Source organism: Acomys russatus, chromosome 1 (genome assembly GCF_903995435.1).
Source record: "Acomys russatus chromosome 1, mAcoRus1.1, whole genome shotgun sequence".
Classification (NCBI taxonomy): Eukaryota; Metazoa; Chordata; class Mammalia; order Rodentia; family Muridae; genus Acomys; species Acomys russatus.
The window spans coordinates 50,316,353-50,336,276 of NC_067137.1; the positions used below are offsets into that span (position 1 = coordinate 50,316,353).

Genomic DNA, 19,924 nt, shown 5'->3' on the forward strand with positions numbered 1-19,924 from the left:
CTGTCGTGTATCACAGTTGTAATTTATAAATACATAAAAGACAAGAAGAACATTTTGCTGTATGTAATCACTTTTGTTCAATGGAAATACCTGTATTTTTTTCTGTAATGGAAGTTGTCTGTACTTCAAACAATTCTGCTGTAAGTTTTACTTTGAAATCAAATTGGTTCAGTGTTACAAAAACATGAGGAAAGATTTGACCCTGTCATCACTTTCTCTGTGAATTTCTCAGTGAATATCATCAGGTGTTACTTAGCAACAATATCTACCTGACCATAGAAAACCTCCTCAAACTAGTAATATACAAAGTATGAGCATATACACACAGGCATATACACTTTGTACAAGCACAGGTACCTTATATACCTTCAGTTCTCCTTTGTGTTGTATGATGTCACTTCTAGTGTCTGTATTTGGTGTTTTAACTATCTGAGGTTCTGGTGGTTAATCCACTGTCAATTTGACTAAATTTGAAGTACCTCTGGGTATGTCTAGGAAGGTGTCTACAGGTAGGTTTATGCTGGGTTCATGAAGGTCCTTGCACCCACATATCTCTAGAAAATCCAAGAATGTTAAGCATCTAGGATTGTCCTTTCTCTTTTTACAGAAAGTTGGGAATTAGAGGTAATTAATATCCCAGTGGTCTGCAATATCTGTTGGGCCAGGCCATATCAAGTTCCTATAACCAGGACTAAAGATGGCTAGTAATCTAAATTGTACTGATATTACCTGTATAGCCACGGTCTCTTCCTAGCTTGCACAACCAGAACCAGAGGTGGCTAATAGCTCAAATAACCTTTAAGCTTTCTTTATGACAGAGCTGAGGCCAGATCCTTCCATAGGCCCACAAGCTAGTATAGGTAGCTTATCTTCACAACCCATTTTCTTGGAAGAAACGACATGTGTTTTGACTTATGTTTTCTTGTGATTTTTTTTTCCTTTTGCACTGGGGATTGTGTGACATCAGGAAACTTTCCCCCAGATTATATTGTGTTTAAATACTGACAATAAAATGCCAGACATCAGACTCGCCGGTTTATACCAAGTTGACAAAACTAACCTGAAGTGAGTTTTTATTCTCATCCTTTCATAGTTTGTTTCTCTGGCTGGCATCTGCAGTCCCCGCCCCACGTTTACCTTGTGAAGACTCATGCTGAGTGTGGATGTTGCTACATCATGATCTGGATCTCAGACTGAAATAAAAAGAAAAACAAAGAGAAACCAGCCTGGAGTCAAGATTCTTGATTTTCCCTGCTTCCTGACTGCGGACAAAATAGGACCATCCATTTTATTTTCCCTCTGCCATCGCTGTCCCACCAGGATGGGCTGTACTCTAAACAGTGGTCAAAATAAATGCTTCTTCTTTCCTTAAGTTGCTTTTGTCAGAACAACAGGAAAAGTAATGTCAGGGTCTACATAGCCTTCATCGCAATATGCCAGAGGGGCCATAGCTACTAAAGTTCACTTTGAGTTTCAGGCCATTGAGCCAAGCACTGTACACCTCTGCCAATTCAATAAAGTAAGAGCCACCCAGTCCTCCATTGAGGATAATGACTTTATCTCATTTTGTAAGACACAGGTGAGGTTGCATGGCAAGCCATGAGCATTTTCTCAGGGAGTCCCTTTAAGGATAAGAAATTGGAGAAATTGTGACTTTGTAAGTTGCCACTGAACAGTTACATTGTGCAATAAACCAAGTGGCTCTGAACTGGTTTGCAAAACGTTCAAAAGTTCACATGACTGAGTGTAGAAATACATAGATACCAAGAAGCCAGGCTCTCACTCTTAGGGGCATCAACTAATTATTACATAGACTCTCATCACACCAAAGATAAGATTCTGTGAAGAAACTACACATTCAGACATTGTGCATTTTAGAAAAACAGAGTTCCTCGTGTAATCTGACCTTTGGACTTCTCCTACTTTATCAGAATGAACTTTCACCTGTGTTATAAAACCGGTTTGTTTTTTACCCCTTTCATTTTCCAAGGCACAATTACACGTGCTTTATTTGTTTTTCTTTATTTTTCTTTTTTGTTGTTGACAAGTTACTTAAGCTATAAGCAAACTGCAGTGTTTGCTGGTTTCTGGTGGTTTCTCGTCTCCTCCCTACTTTCTGCTTCCTGAAAAATCTCCCACTGAACTCTGAACTTTCTCTTGCTGCTTGCGTTTTGTGCCTTTGCACACAAGCTGCTGTTGGCTGAGGTCTCTGTGGAGCTTTGTCCCTAGCTCTTCTCTGACAGGGCTCGCTCTGTGCTACACAGTTTCTTTTCTTTGTTCCTTTTTGGGCTGAACACAAGAGTCTACCACAGAATCACAAATCTCTCCAGCTGGGAATCAGACAGAGACAGAAATGAACAGCCCAGGAGGACAAGACAATGTTTCAGCTTCCCAGGGTGTGCGAATGATGTTTTACATGATGACACCTAGCGAAACTGCCTTTCAAACAGTTGAAGAGGTGCCTGATTACGTTAAAAAGGTGAGACTATCTTTAGAGAGGTTCTTTTGCTGTTTTTATCACAATGTGAACTCAACATATCCTTAGGAGTTGTTCACTTTTCTATTTCAAATTATTACAGCCTCATAAATTTTAATTTCTTACAGCCATGAAGCAAATGTGCAATTTTCAAGTGAATTTAGTTTGTATATAATGCCTACATCTTTGCCTGTAAATCTACCTATATGAATATGAGAAAAAAATCAAAGTATTTGCACCTGGTGGCATGGCTAATTTAGAAAGCAATGTTAATAGTTATGATACATCAGTAAACTTTGTAACAATTTGTCTTAAAATGTTTAACTTGTCTCCCACTTCCAGGAGGGTATTTTCTCTTTAATTTGCCAGAGTAGTTCTGCAGAATGAAAGCTACACACATTGGCTCAGCAAACTCCTAACTTCCAAATTTTGACTTTGAATTTTTAAAAAAAAAATTTCAAGCCTTTGAGGCATTTTAAACTTCCGTTGCTTAGCTATGATTGTCAGGGGAAATATCCAGAATTAGAACCTGTTCAGTGATGTTCCCCACACTGTCGAAGCTGTTCCTACAGCGCTTTCTAGTTCAGACCAGAAATATGAAAAACATGACATCACAGAGCAGGCTCTGAGAAGCTCCATTCAGAAAGCCTTAAACTCATTATCAGTTTTCAAATGGGTGAAGCCTGTATTGCTTTTGAGATTTGATATTGCCATTCTTGTTTATTGAAAATAATGTGCCACTCCTGTCTTCAAAAAATATTACTACTTAGATTATAACATCAAACCTAATCCAATATGCATTGATCAATAATTGAATACTCATTAATATAAAAACATAAATCAAAGCTGAATGAATGAAACTTTGATGGTGATACAATCATTGGAAACTACCTTATTTGCTAAAAGTCTCACATTTTGTTCCTACGACTTTGATGCTATCACCAGAAGTAGTTATATTAAGCCTAATTTTTAAAAACTCAAATTGAAGGTATTTCTAAGGGGTCTTTTAGAGTTCCTCTAACTTGCTCAGGTACAGAAGATAGGCTTTTACATGCTTAACTAAGTTTAAATGAATTTTCTTGAACTTGAAGCATCTTCTTTGTAAATTTAATAATCATCTTGCCATAATAGGAAAAGTTGTATTTATGCTTTTATTTTATTTACAAATTGCATGGTAAGTTTTGAGCATATGTTTAGTAATATCTACAATAAGTAAATTTTCTTGCTTATTGGTTTGGAAATAATCCTGTTGTATAAATATAGAGAATCTTCTGCTGGGGTAGCCCCCCCAGATGTCAGAGGACTCTTAAGAAAATGCTGAGGACTTCATTGTGAGCAGAATAACATCTCTTCTGTGCAATCTCATTTCTAGGCAACTCCATTTTTCATATTCTTGATTCTACTTGAACTAGTCCTCAGCTGGATTCTCAAAGGGAAGCCATCAGGTCGTTTGGATGATGTTCTCACGTCCATGTCAGCTGGTGTTGTGTCTCGGCTTCCAAGGTGAGTCACATGGCTTAGAAGAGTGAGAAAGAACTCCAAGACTCTCCCCATGTAAAGCAGAGCTAATTTTATATGGACACAACATATTGCTCTATAAATTTCCAAGGAGTTTGGGACTTGACATGATACAAAGTTATTTCTTTTTTCTCAGCAATGACTTTTCACTTTTAATTTCTAATGAGAATGCCAAACATTGCTAGTCTTTTTTTTTTTCTTTAAAATTTTTTTATTAATTTATTCATATTACATCTCAATTGTTAGCCCTTCCCTTGTATCCTCCTATTCCTCCCTCCCTCCCGCTTCCCCCCTTCTCCCCTCCCCTATGTCTATGATTGAGGAAGACCTCCTCCCCCTATATATGTTCTTAGAGTATCGAGTCTTTTCTTGGTAACTTGCTATCCTTTCTCTCAGTGCCACCAGGCCTCCCCATCCAAGGGACGTGGTCAGAAAAGGGGCACCAGAGTTCGTGTGAGAGTCAGATCTCACTCTCCACTCAGTGGTGGAGAATATCCTGTAAGGCACCAGCCAAGGAGAATATAGGCAGTAAACTTCGAACCCCTGCCTAGACCTAGCCATTGCTAGTCTTTATGACTGAGTTTCCCTGGTATTGTCTTACACTTATTTCACAAAGTGACTGTTTCACCTGCTTTAATATAGGTAGACATTCTGAGTTTTTGTCCAGGTCCTTGACACAAAATTAGTTTTTTTTCCCAGCCAAGTTCCCACAAATATCTCCCTAGGACTCAAGTATTTCTCAAATGTATATTATAAAATTATGTGAACAATTACTTGATAAGCAAGAAGAAGCCATTCCACATTTCCCTGGACTTGAAGTACTGTTCTATTCTTGAAGCACACAATGTTTAGTTTTTCTTTCCTTCTTTTTTTTTTGAGTCTCTATCTTTTTGTCATCTTTATTCTGTCATGGCAATTTCTGAGGCACTTTGTTGAATTTGGAAAGACAACCACATGGCACACGGCTGCCTTAGTTCCTATTGTAGGTCTGTGCATAGACATAACTTCAGGAAAGGTCATCTTTTTCCTAGCCACGAGCTAAGCACCTCTGCTTCGTGCTCTGATTCTTACACTCACTCCAGACACGGACTAACCTCAAGGCTGCGGGTTCTTCTCTTCACATCAGAACTCCTTAACTTTCATGGACCTTGAAATCAAGACTTTCCCTCACATCAGAGTTCAGTTCATACTGCTGGGATGATGTCTGGTAAAAAACACAAGTGCTCTAAAGTAATATTCTTCGTAGTGTCATGTAAATGATAAAACTGGACAAATAAGAGGACAGACAAACAGGAAATGAACTCCATCATGAAGGGACTTCAGGGGTATAGGAGGAAATCTCAACAGTAGGCAGAAGGTACCTTCAGTGAGTGAGGATTAATGAAAGAAGCAGAGGCCAAGAAAAAAGTCCCCAAGGGAGCTTCGCTTTGAGCCATAAGGCTTATGCTCATCCTAGCCTCCCACTGTTAGTAGCCTCCCACCCCAGCTTCCTCTCACTGTTTGTGAAGCTTCACCTCTGATCAGAGCTCATCATTTTGGAATGTTTCTTGGAATCACACAGTGGGAAATTAAGATGAACTAAGAAAATGACATGAAACATGAAATATATTTGAGAAAGGGTGCAATAACCTGATATTATTTCATGATGTGTTTGGGTAGAAAGTAAGTCTTAAAAACACATCATGTGGTACTTTGAGTAAGTGGAGTCATTGGGTTTACAGTCATAAAACAATGAGCTGAGTAACAGCAGATGTGGTTGTAGACTATAGTCAATATCATTCTAAGCTAAGTCCTCTGGGTACATCTCAGATTGCCTAACATAACCATTCCATGTATTGATGAATTTCTCTATTATGTGGCTCATGACAGAAATGAGTATGACCCCCCCCCTTGCATTTACAGGCTCTTAGGTATGTAGGTTTAGGTTTATTAATCGAAAATAATGCAGTTTCTGTAGTTCATTCTGAGAATGTTACATACTAAGAGTTCTTGGAAATCAGTTGATTTTCAACTGTGAAATTTAATAACCGGGAAATGCTGTGTGTGCAGGTGCAGTTATGGGTCATGTACTTTACTGAGTTGGAATGGGAGAAATTTTGAACTTATTTTATTTTTAAAAAATTTTAAGAAATATCACATTGAATTAATCTTTCTTTTTTTTTTTTTTTTTTTTTTTTTTTTGGCATTTTCCCCTATTTTTTCATGTGTGATTTTGGTTATAAGTAAAGTTTGAATGTTCCCTTCTAGTATTTAATTTTTAGAAACACACTTTTTCTCAGCGCATCATTTTTTCCCTCACAAATATGACTTACAATGCTACTAATTCAGAACAGCAAAGCAAGATCAAATATATCCTTACCAAAATCATATTTCAAAAACTAGAGACACCCGTGTATATGTGCACATAGATATGCATGTGCACATAGATACACATGTGCACATAGATACACATGTGCAAATTTGACATGGGAATTAAATGGAAGTGGAGGTAAGTGATGAGAAATGGTTCCTGAGAAGCAATAGCAGGAAGAGGGAGAAGGTGACTGAGAAGGAGAGGGGGAGGGGGAAGAGATAGGCAGAGAGACAGAGAGAAGGTACCTGAATGTGTGTGTGTGTGTGTGTGTGTGTGTGTGTGTGTGTGTGTGTGTGTGTGAGAGAGAGAGAGAGAGAGAGAGAGAGAGAGAGAGAGAGAGAGAGAGAGAGAGAGAGAAGCAGACAGTCAAAACACCAATACAACCCAGACCTTTACAAATACAAGGTGAAGTTCCTTTCTTTCACCCACTATTTTTTAGACTTCTTAAGCTAAAAAATTATATTCTAATTTTTTAAAATCTGGTGGTCTTTGAAGACAGATACACTGTTATTAACTTGAATTTATACAGTATTTTTGCAGCTATATATTAAACCAAAATAGCAAATTGTAATTATTGTTCTTTTTCTTTATGGGTAGTGACAATATCCTAAGTTATAAAATAATGATGATCTTAAAGAGTTTCTCCATTTTCAACGTAGTTTTTGTGAAATATTCCAGCAAAAATAGCAACTAGCAGGTTATCCTTAAGTGTATTGTCTTTATTTCACTGCTACTTTTAAATGAAAGTATAAACAGAAATGGAAGCTGATTTTCTAGATTCACTCAACTTAGTCTTCTTAGTGAAAGTAGAAAAAAAAGAAGAGAGAGAAAAGGAGGAAGGAAGGAATGAAGGAGAAAACATGGAAAAATAACTTGACATCAACTTCTATTAGTATTTCACCTGAAATTACATCAGTCAAATGATTTTTTGTGTGCAAATCATAAGCAGCTGAGGGGTAGATTAACTTAGCATGGTCCTTGCCCCTCCAAGGAATGTAGTTCATTCCCTCTACGAGCAACAGGGCTTGCCATATGTAATTCAAGAAAAATAAACTATACCATTAGCTAATCCACCAGCGAAGAACTGTGATTCAGATAATAAGTCCAGATAGCTCCGAACAAAATAGAGAAGACAGAGAGCACGTCTCCCCAATTCTGCGTTCTCACAATAGAAGTATTGTTGGGAGACTTTGAGGGAAAACAATTTTATTTGATGATCCTGATATTATGATGGCATAAAATTTGAAGTCGCTTTAAAAGCAATATCTTGACTGCTGTAGCCACAGGAAAGACATGTGCTACACCTTTAAAATCTTTATGTAAGGGACAAAATTAACCATAGACAGGACTATATCTTATTCATAAGCCTGTTGGACAGGACTTCGTCCATAACAAAAGCCCATCTGCTTCACACCAAATTCTGGGCCATCTTGATTTATTTCCTCGTTTGAAACACAGTAGGGATCCTTCTAACCAGAAAACAGAATTAGAGTCATGAAAGGATGTATCTACTGATCATGACTAACAGGATGTATCTTATAGATAAATTGTTTTTCTGCCCATGCATATATAACTATAAATATTAAACTTGAACCAATGGAATGTGTACCAAATCTATTTCTATTTTTAAAGCATAATTTGCAAAATAGTGCTTTATGGACTTACTTGTCAATTTCAATGAGTGAAAAATCATGACACCTCTCCCCTTGCTTGCTTAAGCAGAACTCAGTCTCCAATCCTTCATGAGAAGTCCAGGACCTTTATTGGTTACTTCCTCCTAGAGTTACTGTTTCCATAAACTGCATTCTCCCCAGAGAAGCTTTATTCCTGATATAAATATCTATAGTATGTTTGTTTTTAAGGGCTTCATATATTCTGTTGAAAAAAGCAGATTATAAATCAAATTGCAGTAGGTTCAAGGGACAATTTAAGGAGGTAAGTTTCCAAATAAGTTGAGGACACTCGTTTATTAATACTTATGGTCATGGCCAGCTTTTCCTATGGCACTAGTTTTGTAATGTTCAACCATAGTTACACAGAATTTTACTGGGCTATGCCTTCAATGGAATTTTCCACTCCTGACAAGAACAGTTCAGTTCAAAAAAAGTTAAAAGGAGGAAATTAAACTTTTTTTTTTTTTTTTTTTTGAAATTCTTTCAAGTCCTTAGGGTAGGACTATAGAATGAAGAAAAATCTGTCACTTCTATGACGTTACCTCGTTCAGTGAATATAGCTTCTAGGGGTTCCCAGCAGGACTTACATCCTCTTAAACAAAGTAGCATATTTTCTTGTAAGGGATGCCACAAATATATTTATAACATAATGGCTGTTTTAAAGAAATGAAATCATTGTTTCATAAGTGTGATGATATTTTACAGTAAGACACAGCAAAAAGTTGTCTGTTTATAGAGAGTAAAAGTTTTTTTTTTTTTTTTATCATTTATCTTCTTATTATTGAGATATTGAAAAGTCAATACTCCACTAGATGGAGCAAAAGTGGCAGGAGCTCTCCAGACAGACAGTCTTAGCTCTAAGGTCAATGAGGAGTGGTTTTGAAATAAATATATAGTCAAATTCTCAGAAAAAAATTGTAAGTCTATCACTTAAACATGTTTTAAGGTATGTATACATATGCGTGTGTGTGTGTGTGTGTGTGTGTGTGTGTGTGTGTGTTGGTATGCCATAATGTACCTATGGACATAGGAGTACAACCTGTGTGAATTTTTTTCATACTTCCTGTCCTGGCCCAAATTACATCAAGTACTCCTAACCTTAGAAAGCCACTGTTGGAGCAGAGTTCATAAAACCTTTGAGTTGCAAACAAAAGCCTTTGTTCAGACAGGTCACACTCTGCAGTAGGTCCTAATGTCTCTCGGTACTCAGATCACTTTCTTTATCTTTTTTTTTTTTTTTTTTTTTTTTTTTAAACCAGCTTTATTCCACATATATAAACTTAGTGGAAATTAAAACGCTCTTGCTGCAAAATTGGATGTCATGCTTTTCTCGTAGTGTGAGAAAAATGTGTGGACATTAACTCTTCTACGTGAACAAAAGTTGATACAGAAATAAAAGTACTCATAGATTTTGGCCATTTATCAGCCTACTTGAAGCTTCCTCGATCTGTCCCTGGGACTTACAGGGTTTGTGTTTCTTTCTTCAACTCCCATGTATCTAGAATGTTTAGAAGAATAACCATGACATGGGCTTCTAGCTAATTTCTAAAACCAGCGCCTGTCTCTTCCTGGCGCACAGCTCACTACACTGCTGTCCTGTGTGTGCAATGTAACGGGCATGATGCACACCATTTCCAGGCCTGCCTCAACAGGCTGTGCTCTTTTTTTCTTTTTTTTCTTTTTTTTTTTATTAATTTATTCTTGTTACATCTCAATGTTTATCCCATCCCTTGTATCCTCCCATTCCTCGCCCCCCCCCCCAATTTCCTATTATTCCCCTCCCCTATGACTGTTCCTGAGGGGGATTACGTCCCCCTATATATTCTCACAGGGTATCTAGTCTCTTCTTGGCTACTTGCTGTCCTTCCATTGAGTGCCACCAGGTCTCCCCCTCCAGGGGACATGGTCAAATGTGAGGCACCAGAGTACGTGAGAAAGTCGTATCACACTCTCCACTCAACTGTGGAGAATATTCTGACCATTGGCTAGATCTGGGAAGGGGTTTAAAGTTTACCTCCTGTATTGTCCTTGGCTGGTGCCTTAGTTTGAGTGGGACCCCTGGGCCCAAATCTGCCTATCATATTGTTCTACTTGTAGATTTCTAGGACCCTCTGGATCCTTTTATTTTGCTGTTCTCCCATGCGTCTCTCATTTAGAGTCCCAATAGGATGCCTTCCCCTCTGTCCCAGTTTCCTGGTAAGTGAAGGCTTTCGTGGGACATGCCCCTTGGGCTAGTATGCAGATATAAGTGAGTATATACCATTTGATTCTTTCTGCTTCTGGGTTAACTCACTCATTATGATCATTTCTAGCTCAATCCATTTATCCACAAATTTCAAGAATTCCTTGTTTTTAATAGCTGAGTAGTATTCCATAGTGTATATGTACCACAGTTTCTTTATCCACTCTTCTACTGAGGGACACTTAGGCTGTTTCCATGTTCTGGCTATTATGAATAAGGCTGCTATGAACATGGTTGAGCAAATTTTCTTGTTGTGTGCTGGAGCATCTTCTGGGTATATTCCAAGGAGTGGAATAGCTGGGTCTTGAGGAAGCCCTATTCCCAGTTTTCTGAGATAGCACCAGATAGATTTCCAAAGTGGCTGTACTAGTTTGCATTCCCACCAGCAATGAAGGAGTGTTCCTCTCTCCCCACATCCTCGCCAGCATGTGGTGTCGCTTGAATTTTTGATCTTAGCCATTCTGATGGGTGTAAGATGGAATCTCAGAGTTGTTTTGATTTGCATTTCCCTGATGACTAAGGAGGTTGAGCATTTCTTTAAGTGTTTCTCAGCCATTTGATACTCCTCTGTTGAGAATTCTCTGTTTAGTTCCAAGCCCCAATTCTCAATTGGGTTATTCGGTTTGGTGGTGTTTAATTTCTTGAGTTCTTTATATATTTTGGATATTAGACCTTTGTCAGATGTAGGGTTGGTGAAGATTTTTTCCCAGTCTATAGGCTGTCGCTTTGTTCTCTTGACAGTGTCTCCTGCCTTACAGAAGCTTCTCAGCCTCATGAGGTCCCATTTATTAATGGTTGACATTAAGGCCTGGGCCGTTGGTGTTCTGTTCAGGAAGTTGTCTCCTGTGCCAATATGTTCCAGGCTCTTTCCCACTTTTTCTTCTAAGCGGCTTAGTGTCTCTGGTTTTATGTTGAGGTCTTTAATCCACTTGGATTTGAGTTTTGTGCAAGGTGACAAATATGGGTCCAGTTTCATTTTTTTACACATAGACCTCCAGTTAGACCAGCACCATTTGTTGAAGATGCTATCCTTTTTCCATTGAATGGATTTGGCTTCTTTGTCAAAAATCAAGTGACCATATGTGTGTGGATTCATATCTGGGTCTTCGATTCGATTCCACTGATCAACCAGCCTGTTGCTGTGCCAGTACCATGCTGTTTTAATTACTATTGCTTTATAGTACAGTTTGAGATCAGGTATGGAGATTCCTCCGGAGCGTCTTTTATTGTACAAGATTGTTTTAGCTATTCTGGGTTTTTTGTTTTTCCATATGAAGTTCAGAATTGAACTTTCAATGTCTGTAAAAAATTGTGTAGTTATTTTGATAGGGATTGCATTGAATCTGTAGATTGCTTTTGGTAGGATGGCCATTTTTACTATGTTAATTCTCCCGATCCATGAGCAAGGAAGATCACGCCATCTTCTCAGGTCCTCTTCAATCTCTTTCTTCAGAGTTTTGAAATTTTTTTCATACAAGTCCTTCACTTGCTTAGTTAGGGTAACTCCTAGATATTTTATATTGCTTGTGGCTAATGTGAAGGGTGTGGTTTTCCTAATTTCTTCCTCTGCAAGCTTGTCATTTGTGTATAGGAAGGCTACAGACTTTTTTGAGTTAATTTTGTATCCAGCCAATTTGCTGAAGGTGTTTATCAGCTTTAGGAGTTCTCTGGTGGAGTTTTGAGGGTCACTTATGTACACTATCATATCATCTGCAAAGAGGGATAATTTGACTTCCTCCTTTCCCATTTGGATACCCTTGATCTCCTTTTGTTGTCTTATTGCTCTGGCTAGAACTTCGAGTACTATATTGAAGAGATATGGAGAGAGTGGGCAGCCTTGCCTTGTTCCCGATTTGAGAAGAATTTCCTTGAGTATCTCACCATTTACTTTGATTTTGGCTATTGGCTTGCTGTATATAGCCTTTATTATGTTGAGGAAAGTGCCTTGTATCCCCGATCTCTCTAAAACTTTAAACATGAATGGGTGTTGAATTTTATCAAATGCTTTCTCTGCATCCAAGGAGATGATCATGTGGTTTTTTATTTTCAGTTTGTTTATATGGTGGATTACATTGATGGATTTCCGTATATTAAACCATCCCTGCATGCCTGGAATGAAGCCTACTTGGTCATGATGAATGATATCTTTGATGTGCTCCTGTATTCGTTTTGCAAGTATTTTATTTAGTATTTTTGCATCTATGTTCATAAGAGAAATTGGTCTGAAATTCTCTTTCTTTGTTGAGTCTTTGTGAGGTTTAGGTATCAATGAGACTATGGCCTCATAGAATGAATTTGGTAATTTTCCATCCATTTCTATCTTTTGGAGTAGCTTGAAGAGTATCGGTATTAGCTTGCCCTTAAAGGTCTGGTAGAATTCTGCACTGAAACCATCTGGCCCTGAGCTTATTTAGGTTGGGAGACCATCGATGATTGCTTCTATTTCTGTAGGGGAAATGGGACTATTTAACTTGTTTATCTGTTCTTCATTCAACTTTGGCAAGTGAACTTGATCAAGAAAATCGTCCATTTCCCTTAGATTTTCAAATTTTGTGGCGTATATGCCTTCAAAGTAGGATCTTATGATTCTTTGAATTTCTTCAGTGTCTGTTGTTATGTCTCCCTTTTCATTTCTGATTTTGTTGATTTCAATACTGTCTCTCTGCCTTTTAGTTAGTTTGGCTAATGGTCTGACTATCTTGTTGATTTTCTCAAAGAACCAGCTTTTGGTTTTGTTGATTCTTTGGACTATTTTCTTAGTTTCTAATTTGTTAATTTCAGCCCTGAGTTTGATTATTTCCAGGCGTCTACTCCTCTTGGGTGTTTCTGCTTCTTTTTTTTCTAGGGCTTCCAGTTGTGTTGTTAAGATGCTTATGTGCGATGTTTCCAATTTCTTTTTAAAGGCACTTAGTGCTATGAATTTTCCTCTTAGCACTGCTTTCAATGTATCCCACAAATTTGGGTATGTTGTTTCTTCATTTTCATTGAATTTCAGAAACTCCTTGATTTCTTTCTTTATTTCTTCCCTGACCCAGGTGTCATTTAGCAGAGAGTTGTTTAGTTTCCACAAACGTGTAGGCTTTTTGTTATTTCTGTTGTTGTTGAATTGCAGCCTAAGAGCATGGTGATCTGATAGGATACAAGGTATTATTTCAATCCTCTTGTATCTGTTGAGGCTTGCTTTGTGACCTACGATGTGATCAATTTTGGAGAAGGTTCCATGGGGTGCAGAGAAGAAGGTGTATTCTTTCTTGTTTGGGTGAAAGGTTCTATAGATATCTGTTAGATCCATTTGACCCATGGCATTGGTTAATGATGTTATTTCTCGGCTTAGTTTCTGTTTCAATGACTTATCCTTCAGTGAGAGTGGGGTGTTGAAGTCTCCCACTATTATTGTGTGGGGATCGATGTGTGGTTTAAGCTTTTTTAGGAGATCTTTTACATATGTGGGTGCCCTTGTATTGGGAGCATAGATGTTCAGAATTGTGATGTCATCTTGGTTGACTTTACCTTTGATGAGTATGAAGTGTCCTTCCTCATCCCTTTTGATTAATTTTGGTTGAAAGTCTATTTTGTTCGATACTAAAATGGCTACGCCTGCTTGCTTCTTGTGACCATTTGCTTGGAATATTTTTTCCAACCCTTTACCCTGAGGTAATGCCTGTCGTTACGGGTAAGATGTGTTTCTTGGATGCAGAAGAATGTTGGGTCTTGTTTATGTACCCATTCAGTTAGTCTGTGTCTTTTTATTGGAGAATTGAGGCCATTGATGTTGAGAGATATTAATGACCAGTGACTGTTAAGAGTCTTAATTTTGATGTTGTTTCCAGTCGAGCGTTTGTGTAGTTGTGTTTTTGCCATGGGATAGTTATCTATTTCCTGGGTAGTTTTGGTTGTAGCTTGACCCTTTGGGATGGAGTTTTCCTTCTAGTACCTTCTGTAAAGCTGGGTTTGTGGATAGGTACTGTTTGAATTTGTTTTTGTCATGGAATATTTTGTTTTCTCCATCAATGGTTATTGATAATTTTGCTGGGTAAAGTAGTCTGGCCTGGCATCTGTGTTCTCTTAGGGTTTGCAGGATCTCTGTCCAGGCCCTTCTGGCTTTTATGGTCTCTGCTGAGAAGTCAGGTGTAATTCTGATAGGTTTACCATTAAATGTTATTTGGCCCTTTTCCCTTGCAGCTTTTAATATTTTTTCTTTGTTCTGCATGTTTTGTGTTTTGATTATTATGTGGCGGGCAGTTTTTCTTTTCTGGTCAATTCTATTTGGTGTTCTGTAGGCCTCTTGTATGTTTATAGGCATCTCTTTCTTTAGATTGGGGAAATTTTCTTCTATGATTTTGTTGAGAATAGTTTCTGGGCCCTGGAGTCTGATGTCTTCTCTTTCTTCAATGCCTATTATCCGCAAATTTCTTCTTTTCATGGTGTCCTTAATTTCTTGGATGTTTTGTGTCAGGAGTTTTCCAGATTTGGCATTTTCTTTAATGGTTGATTCAATATCTGTGATTGTATCTTCTAGTCCTGAGATTCGTTCTTCCATCTCTTGGATTCTTTTAGAAAAGCTCACCTCTGTGTTGCTCGCCTTCTTCTCTGAGTTCTCACGTTCTCGTTTTTCTTCTGTCTGTGTGTTTATCATTGAATCCATTTTCATTTTCAGATCTTGAACTGATATTTTGATTTCTTTCATCTGATTTTTTGTATATTCCTGAGTTTCTTCCATTGCCTCTTTATAGGTCTTCAGAGCTTGAACCGTTTTACTTATTTCTTTCATCTGGTTGTTTGCATTTTCCTGCAATTTTTCCAGTTCCACTCTATGTGCTTCTTTTATGTCTCTCACCTGTTTGTCTGCGTCTTCCTGCATTTGATTACGAATTTTATTTGTTTCCTCCATTATCATCCTCATTACTAAGGATTTGAGGTCATTTTCTTGTATTTCCGTTGTATTTGAGTTCTCTGGGTGGTTTTCTTTGGGATAGCTGGAAACTGGAGACGCCATGTTGTTTTGGGGTTTTTTGCGTATGCTTTTTCGTTGTCCTTTAGACATCTTGCCGTCTTTGTTTTTGTTGGGTAGCTTCCAGAGTTGAATGGAGGGTGTCTGACGATAGATTCACTTGTTTTCTTACGATTTCCCTAGGCTGCAAGCTCAAAGCTTCACTGGTGTGGATGTTAGGAGGTTAGCCCTGTTGTTCTGGTCTCTCACAGCCAGTGATCCTCAGTCCCCCTCTGCTGTGGATCCTGCAATTGTTCTGGGTCTCTGAATGAGCGTTGGGTCAGGCCAAGGTATCCACAGCCTTCTGTGTTCCCTGCCAAGTCCAGCCAGGAGCACTGGGACTGAACCACGGGCAGAACTCAGCTAGATTCTCAGGGCCTGAACCGTCTGTCAAGCTCAGCTAGGGATTTTGGGCCCAAAATGCACACAGGGTCCAGCCAGAATTTTTGGGCTGGGACTACGCACCAAGCTCCACTAGGGCCTTTTGGCCCAAAGTGCGTGCTGTGGTCAGTTATTGACTCAGGGCCCGAACTGACCACCAATCTCAGCCAGGAATTCTGGATTCAAACTGCACACTGTGTCCAACCAGAGTCTTAGAGCTGGTGGAACCGAGAGCTCTGTCCAGCCTGTGCCACAGCAGGAGAACTGCGGCTGCTCTGAGTTAGCGCCAGTGGTGGAACAAGTGCTCCGCCCGGACTGTGTCACAGCAGGGGAGCTGCCGCTGAGCTGAGGTGGTGCCTAGGATGGAACCGAGCACGTCACCAAGCCTGCGCCACAGCAGGAGAACTGCGGCTGCTCTGAGTTAGCGCCAGTGGTGGAACAAGTGCTCCGCCCGGACTGTGTCACCGCAGGGGAGCTGCCGCTGAGCTGAGGTGGTGCCTAGGATGGAACCGAGCACATCACCAAGCCTGCGCCACAGCAGGAGAACTGCAGCTGCTCTGAGTTAGCGCCAGTGGTGGAACAAGTGCTCCGCCCGGACTGTGTCCCCGCAGGGGAGCTGCCGCTGAGCTGAGGTGGTGCCTAGTGTGGAGCAGCGTGCTCAACTAAGCCTGCGCCACAGCAGGGGAGCTGTGGCCACGCTGAGTTAGTGCCTCAGGCAGAATTGTTTGCTGGGCCGGGCCAATACCCGGGACTCTGGGGCCGAACTGTCCGCCGAGTCCAGTCTGGGTCCAAAGGCTCCACGCGACCCAAATCCTGCCCCGAGTCCCCTCTCCCGCAGCAACTCCCACCAGCCACCACACCAATCGCCTCCACCGGAAGGCTATGAGCTGCAAACCTCAGCCACCGCTGCTGGTGCCGCTGGTGCTGCCGCCTCTGCCGCTGCCGCTCCGATCAGAGAAAAACCACGCTCCTCCCGTGTGCAGGGGCACGCAGGTCCTCCGCACCCTGGTCCCTCCGAACCGTGGAGCACTCCCGCTGCCGTGATGTTCGGACCTCAGTGTTCCTGGCTCAGAAATCTGTGCAATTCCCTGAATTGTTCACTGGAGCCTCCAAACGCGGTCCACACTGCTCGCCGCCATCTTGGATCCACTTTCTTTATCTTGCATCCATATTCTGTGTGGAAAAGGATGATGAGTGTTTGTAAGTAAGACCCCGTGTCTCTTACAGTTCCATCTCCATGTGGTCAGGTGAGGCCCTTACATCCACATATTCATGTTATGTATGTCTCTTCCCACTGAGAGAGGTTTGAAGAGCTCAAGGTAAAATTCCAGAATGGTGAGTCATATTCTTGAGCTTTAGAGATGAGGGTGGAAGAACTGGAAACAGAAAGAGGAAGGAGCATTGGGTTACGACTCTGGGTCTGTTCGGGGATAGTTTCGCCAACCGTAGGCGCTATTTCCTGCAATCAAGGGCTTTCCGGAATTAGATCATCATTTCCCAGCTGTATCGCCTAGGCCAATAGTTTCAGCTGGGCCTTGAGTAGCTGTTCTCTCACATGTACAATGGAACAGGATCACGTTCATCTTGTAGATAGAGGGCAAGGACTACCATTCCCTCAGTGTTACTGCTCTGTTCATTTGCCTTGAAGAAATTTTCGTCTCTTGCTAATATGAGAGAGAGGGGAAGGTCTGACACAGTGTATTAGGCATATGGTCATAGGTATATGGAGCAATCTGTGTCAACCCTAATAAGTCACTATCACAGCGTGATAGAGGATGTCTGCTCAGTACCTGGTACCTGTACAGGAGATAAGTGGCACTTGATTTCAGCCACTGAGCTCTTGTAGTTTCACAAATCAAAGTTTTACAGGCACCCTGCCCTCTCTGATTGAGGTGTTGGTACCTTAGTCTTGTTTCACTTGTTCCTGGCAAAAAAGATAAGAAAAGCTTTAAGAGGACTCTGAACTACTGAGCCGCTGTGAGTCAGGTGATTATTGTCTAGGTTGAATAATATGTTCCTGGGCCTTGTGCTTTCCTTGAGACTTGCTGAGCTACCATTATCAACATATCAAATGGCTGATATTAGGTAGATAAGTCACCTGGAACAAACATGGCACCAGTGTAATGGTTAAAATCAATCTGTTAGACATTAGTAACTTGAACCATTATAAAACAAACAAACAAACAAACAAACAAACAAACAAACCCAAACGGACTTTGTTCACAACTTTAACCCAAAATGGAATGCTTCCTAATATTTTCAAAACCCTACCTTATGTTTCTAATATGATCTATCCAAGATGCGTACCTCAAATGTAACAGTAGTGTGTGTGTGAGAGGGACGAGAGAGGAGGGAACAGAGAGCAGTGCAGAAGGAGTTGCTTTAGGCTAAGGCAGATTGTACAAATATTCGTATTTAATGCCAGCAAGTTGTTGTCAGGTTCCTTAGGAAACATTCAACGTAGAGTTTTCAATCTTTCAGCCTTGCCTTATAAGCCACCCTTGCTGTATTCTTCACTACAATTCAAAAACAACAACAGCAGGAAGTAAGGTGCAGCTTAGTAAGGCTTATCATGTATGATATGTCCCATACAGTGTGTACTAAGTGACACAAAAAGACAAGAGTCTCCTAAATTTCATCAAGTTGAGAGTTCAAATAACTGGGACCCATATGTCTATGAAACAAAAGAAAAAGCCAGGGCAATAGTGTTTGTTGTTACTGTGGGTAGGGAGACCAGACCCCAGTAAGAACAGTGGAATGGTGAGATGCCATTTTTATATATGAATATATATCCATATTAAATATCATCTAGACTATTTTAGCATAATGATGGATATGGAATACATTACAACCATCACTGTGGATTTTATTTTCCAGTCTGTTCTTCAGGAGCCTTGAAGTGACAGGATACATTTATATCTGGGAGAACTACAGGCTTTTTGATTTGCCTTGGGATTCTCCATGGACGTGGTATTTAACCTTCCTTGGAGTTGACTTTGGCTACTACTGGTTCCACCGCATGGCCCATGGTAAGTTACAAATGCTGCATTTTGTCAATGATGATGAAGTGCATTTAATGCATAAGAGGCACTTGTTAAATATTTATTGAAAGAAAAAACAAATTAACATAGTAATACATCTTGTAGCATCTAAATATTGATGATGAAAATTTATTTTGAAATTTCAGCACAAGCCATCTGAGGCCATTAAAAATAAAATCTTTGCAGATACCTTTTCCTGGTGATTATAATTGTATTGCCTTTCAAAAATGATAGCTTTAGCATTGCTTTTTAATGGGTTTCCACCCATTGTTAAACTGTAGGCAAATACACATAATATCAAACTTCACATCCCAATCATCACAGGTCATTCTGGAGAGTTCTGAAGCGGCATAAAATTCTTGGGAACATCTGCCATTATAGTCAGTGTGATTCAATTTCTTGGCAGTGCTTCCACATTACAAATGAAAATGCAATCAGCTAAGCACTGACCATACTGCACATCAGTGTTGCCATAGTTTCACAAAATTTCTCATCTCAGAAGAGTCTTCTTTCTGTGCTGGTTCACTGAATTTGTGTTGGGGGAGGGGGATGCATAACCGTACTTCCCACAGAAACGTTTTGTTATGAAAAAATGTAAACAGTTGCAAAGAGTTGGATCAGCATTTCTGTAGGGACCAGTGGGCACTAAGGATGGTGGAGGTAAGCAGAGTCAGTGGGCTGTGAGGAGTAATAAGACACACCACAACTCTGAAGGCGAGTACAGGAAGGGTGCTGGTATTGAAGCAAAGCCTGTGACGCAGCACACCACTGAAGATGTCCAAGGCTGATAGACAGAGGAGACTGAAAGAAAGGACGAGAGGAAGGAAAAGAAAGGACCTGGAATAATAACAAAAAATAGGTGGTGGGAAATGGAAAGACAAGACATGAGATCTGGGAGAAAAACTGTGTTGTGTGGAGCATTAAAGTGGACCAAGCGTTCTTTCTAAGCAAAAGGCTTGGAACCAGGAGGAACATGGCCCAGTGCAGTGCATATATATATATCCTGAAATCTTTTCCTCACTATAAATATAGGAGGATACTCCCAAATAAAACATGATTAAGCATAAAAACATAGCAAACTATTTGTATTTTAATGCAAAGCACTAGTTTTCCTAATAAAAAAGATATTGCTGATTTTTCTCATGTTCTGTGTAATACGCACTGCTGTAAGGATTCTTTGAATCATTCAATTGCAGAAACCTTTTGATATCACACTGTTCTATAGTTCTATATAGATGTTCTTGTTTGAG

General features: G+C 39.8%; 1 protein-coding gene across 1 annotated transcript in view; it reads left to right on the forward strand.

The window, feature by feature from the left end:
• The first annotated feature begins 2,013 nt into the window (after positions 1-2,013).
• Agmo (alkylglycerol monooxygenase) overlaps positions 2,014-19,924 on the forward strand; it is a 305,943-nt gene continuing 288,032 nt past the window's right edge. The window contains exons 1-3 of the mRNA XM_051145060.1: positions 2,014-2,479; positions 3,849-3,979; positions 18,511-18,662. Coding sequence (XP_051001017.1) covers positions 2,354-2,479; positions 3,849-3,979; positions 18,511-18,662 — 409 coding nt within the window. The 5' untranslated portion in view covers positions 2,014-2,353. The remainder of the gene's footprint in view (positions 2,480-3,848; positions 3,980-18,510; positions 18,663-19,924) is intronic.